The following is a 3,755-nucleotide window of genomic DNA, read 5'->3' as shown; positions in this document are numbered from 1 at the left end:
AGCAGGTAGGGCATTTTGCCTTGCACGTGGCCAACCTGGGTTCGATTCCTCCATCTCTCTCGAAGAGACCAGCAAACTACTGAGGTTATCCCGCCTTCATGGCAGAGCCTGGCAAGCTTCATGTGAAGTATTCGATAGGCCAAAAACAGTAATGAGTAACACAATGGAGACGTTACTGGTGCCCGCTCGAACAAACTGATGAACAATGGGATGACGGTGCTACAGTGATTTCTTCACCAGTCATCATCTACTAACTTTTGTCCAACTTCTTAAATATATACTCAAATTACATTCCAAGAAACCAACTGAACACCCAGAGACACAGATTATAATAGTAAACCTAGTCTCAGAGACTAGTATGGACAAGAAAAAAAATCCATTAAAACAAAAACAATAAAAATGAAAAATCCAAATCAAAATATAAAATTCTCCTTCTTAGTTGGGAAGAAATGCACAGATTCAGGAAGGAAGGATTACAGGGAATTGGAGGTGCGGGAGAAGTCCAACTTCATTCTTTCATTATCTGTTAGAATAGAAAGAGAAAAATGTAGTAAGCATGGATAAGGACACTTTCTTTGTTGGTATGGTATGAATATAAACATTCAAGTATTCTCCTTCTGAAGCAATTATTTATGTGTTTAAAAATTTAAAACAATTTAAATGACTCAGTTATGCCAGCAGATAATTTAGTAATGCTGAATATGTCATCTGCTGGGGGGCGGAAGGGGGAGGTTCCCAAAGATTCCCATCTTGGGGGATCAGGGGTTACTCTCAACTGTATTCAACTGTCAGTGACAGCCTGACTGTGCTCAGGCAGGCAATGTGGTTCAGCTCAGTTTGGGGAGAGGCAGCACTTGTACCGCACTTCATGGTGTTTGGGGTCACTAAGGATATTTGAGGGATATTTGAGGCTGTTTGAAGGGTCATGGGTACTGGGGTTCAAACTATGTCTATGAAGCATTGAGCACAGGCTGGTGTGGCCAAAACCCAAAATAAATAGGAAAAAAAAGATACAGTTCTAGTTAGGGTGAAGTAAAACATAGATACTCACACATTGATAATGAAATTTTAAATTTTGTAATTCTCTGGGAAACAGTGAAACTGCATAGCCTTTAAAGAATATTAAATGTGTACATATTATTTGCTTCTTAAAGTATATATATATAGAAGGGGCCAGAGAGATAGAATAGTAATTAAAGTGCTTGCCTTGTCATCAAATCTGGTTTGATTATTCACTCTGCATATGGTCCCCCAAACACTACCAAAAGTGATCCCTGAGTTCAGATGCAGGAGTAAGCCTTGAGCACTCCTGGATGCCCAAATCCTGACCACCCACCCCTATACATACACAAAGTATACTCAAACTTTATATAAGCATGAATGTTTAAAATTCAGTCTGCATGGTGATATCGTTCTATTTATCACAGTCTAAATTTAAAGAAATATTATGATTATATAAGCTACAGTGGATCCTGTCATTAGATTATTCTATAAACATTAAAATTATTTTAAACAAGTTGCAGAATAGTCCTGAATATTAAAATTCAATCATGCACGTATAATTTTGGCATGAGTATGTAAACAGAATCAAGGAAACTGCAAAAAAAGGAAGAGAAAGAAATACACTAAGATAAGGGTGGATTCTTCTTGAGTAATGCAAGTAAAGTAACCTGTATTTCTTTCTAGGTTTATGTACTGAAAATTTCTATAAGGATTGGCCTATTTTTATAATGGGGTAAAGTATAATAAGATTTGAGGGAACTATAATAAAATTTACTTTGAAACATTAAAAGGAAATTAGAATGCTCTTACTGATAAAGAGATAGGACCTGGATGCTGCCCTTTTTTCCAGTTGTTTTCCTTGCAAGGGATGCTACTATAGCAAAGCAGGGTGAATCTTGCATTCGATACACATATTTGGCAGAGTATATAGTCTCATAAAGGTGAATTGAGTCTTCCAATATTTTATTAGTCTTTTGAGTTTTTAAAATCTATTCTAGAATCATTTTATTCTTGTTCTTTAATCATAATTACACATTTGATTGCTATCAAAACCCACATTTAGATCATTCCCTAATGCAAAAGTGATTACGTTCTATTTCAGCCACGGGAGAACCAATGGTCAAGGAAATTGGATTGCTTGAATGTCCATGTCCTTTATTCCTTATACTGAGAAGAGAAATTATAGAGCTGACATAGTTCAGGAATATGAAACAAAATGAGCAAGTGGACTTTCTGCTGAAATGAAAGTTCACATATCTGAAAAAATCAAGAGTGCCATCTTTGAGAAAAAGAATATAAATTTTTCCTTTCTTTCATTATAAAAAGATCACAGAATGCAGTAATTCTCGGAACAATGTTAACCTGCAGTTATTAGCAGAAATATTGAAAAGAGGTGTTTGAAGAATCAAATGCTGAAATTTAACATGACCAACCATCCATCACATTTGACATGTTCTGCTTTCTAGAGTGCTCGTTTATGGAAATATACATTTGAACAAAATGTATCTAATCAAAAGAATAATTTAGAATATGGCAGCCATCCAAAAGGAGACCATACTAAATTTAAATGGAGGCCATTTGAATATTTAAAACAAGGGAAGCTAGTCTTAAAATAGCTCCTACAAAGAGGTTTTGTTGTTAGAATGCTGTATGCATGAAATCCTATTATTAACAGTATTGTAAATCGCAGTACCTAAAAATAAGGCAATTAAAAAATTTAAAGCTAACTAAAAATAAGTAAAATAGCACTGGGGATAATTCTATGAAAAATAAGTAACATGAAAGCTCTTTTATGGTATGAGAGCTGATCAGTCATAAAGCCAATAATAAAATCTCTTAGTTGGAAGATATTTAAATGAAGTTATAAAGATGATAGCACCTTTAAGAAATCTTGTCTTTCTTAACCCAGTGAATATGCTTAATTTACATTTGAATTCTCAAAGCTATTCTCCTCATGGTCAGATCAGAACGAAGAGATGGAGGAAATTGATGTTGTCATCCAGGCAGCTTCTAAATCTCACCTTTCCAAATGTTCACTCCACATCAAGGTTGAGGAGCACTGGTGTGGTAAGGAGATGGAACTGGATGCATAGTTATTTTTGTGGTGTCTGATCTGTGAACAGACAGAGGGGTTCAGTGGAGAGAATCATGGGCTACAGTTCCATTTTGTCAGATGACACTCTTCTGAACATTCTAAAGGAAACCCAAACAAAATTTACGTTTCAGTATATACTAACATCAAGTTAATCAAGATGTTCAGATCATCACCTTCTTGCCTCTGTGCTTCAATCACACTCTCAGTTTCTCCCATACTTTATACTAGATGTTACCTGAGGATAAATAGGACTTACCTCATTTGACTTCTAAGTCCCTAGGGCATTAGTCACTTCCCTTGCTCTCCGCAGAATGAAAGTTCAGTCACTGAAAGTGATCTGTGTCAGTAAATCTAATTTTCCCACTCTTCCACTTTCATTGACTTCCTGTTGCTCCTCTGATAAAGACCAAAACTGTGAGGATGATCTTACAGGTCCTGTCTGACCTAGCCTCTGGTTTTAATACCAGATTTTTCATGCGCCTCGCCTCGTCGCTGTAACTCTTGTATTCTACCCTAGCCAACAGTGTCACTTCCTGCTTCCTACCTCAGGCCCTTTGCACTGCATGCTTCTTCTGCCTGAGCTGTTCTATTCTTTCAACTAGTCCTCCGCAGAACTTAACTTCATATATCATCTTCTTTCTTTCTTTTTTAAAAATAA

At 36.2% G+C, this 3,755-nt stretch overlaps 1 protein-coding gene across 1 annotated transcript in view; it reads right to left on the bottom strand.

Moving 5' to 3' along the window:
• Nucleotides 1-434: 434 nt before the first annotated feature.
• Nucleotides 435-3,755, bottom strand: part of PTGER3 (prostaglandin E receptor 3) — a 100,419-nt gene continuing 97,098 nt past the window's right edge. The window contains exons 3-4 of the mRNA XM_056123291.1: nucleotides 3,024-3,115; nucleotides 435-523 (exon numbers count right to left, since the gene is read on the bottom strand). Coding sequence (XP_055979266.1) covers nucleotides 520-523; nucleotides 3,024-3,115 — 96 coding nt within the window. The 3' untranslated portion in view covers nucleotides 435-519. The remainder of the gene's footprint in view (nucleotides 524-3,023; nucleotides 3,116-3,755) is intronic.

This window comes from Sorex fumeus, unplaced genomic scaffold (assembly GCF_029834395.1).
Source record: "Sorex fumeus unplaced genomic scaffold, SorFum_2.1 ptg000047l, whole genome shotgun sequence".
Classification (NCBI taxonomy): Eukaryota; Metazoa; Chordata; class Mammalia; order Eulipotyphla; family Soricidae; genus Sorex; species Sorex fumeus.
Note: the sequence above shows the minus strand (reverse complement) of the source record. Positions and strands in the feature narration are given on the sequence as shown.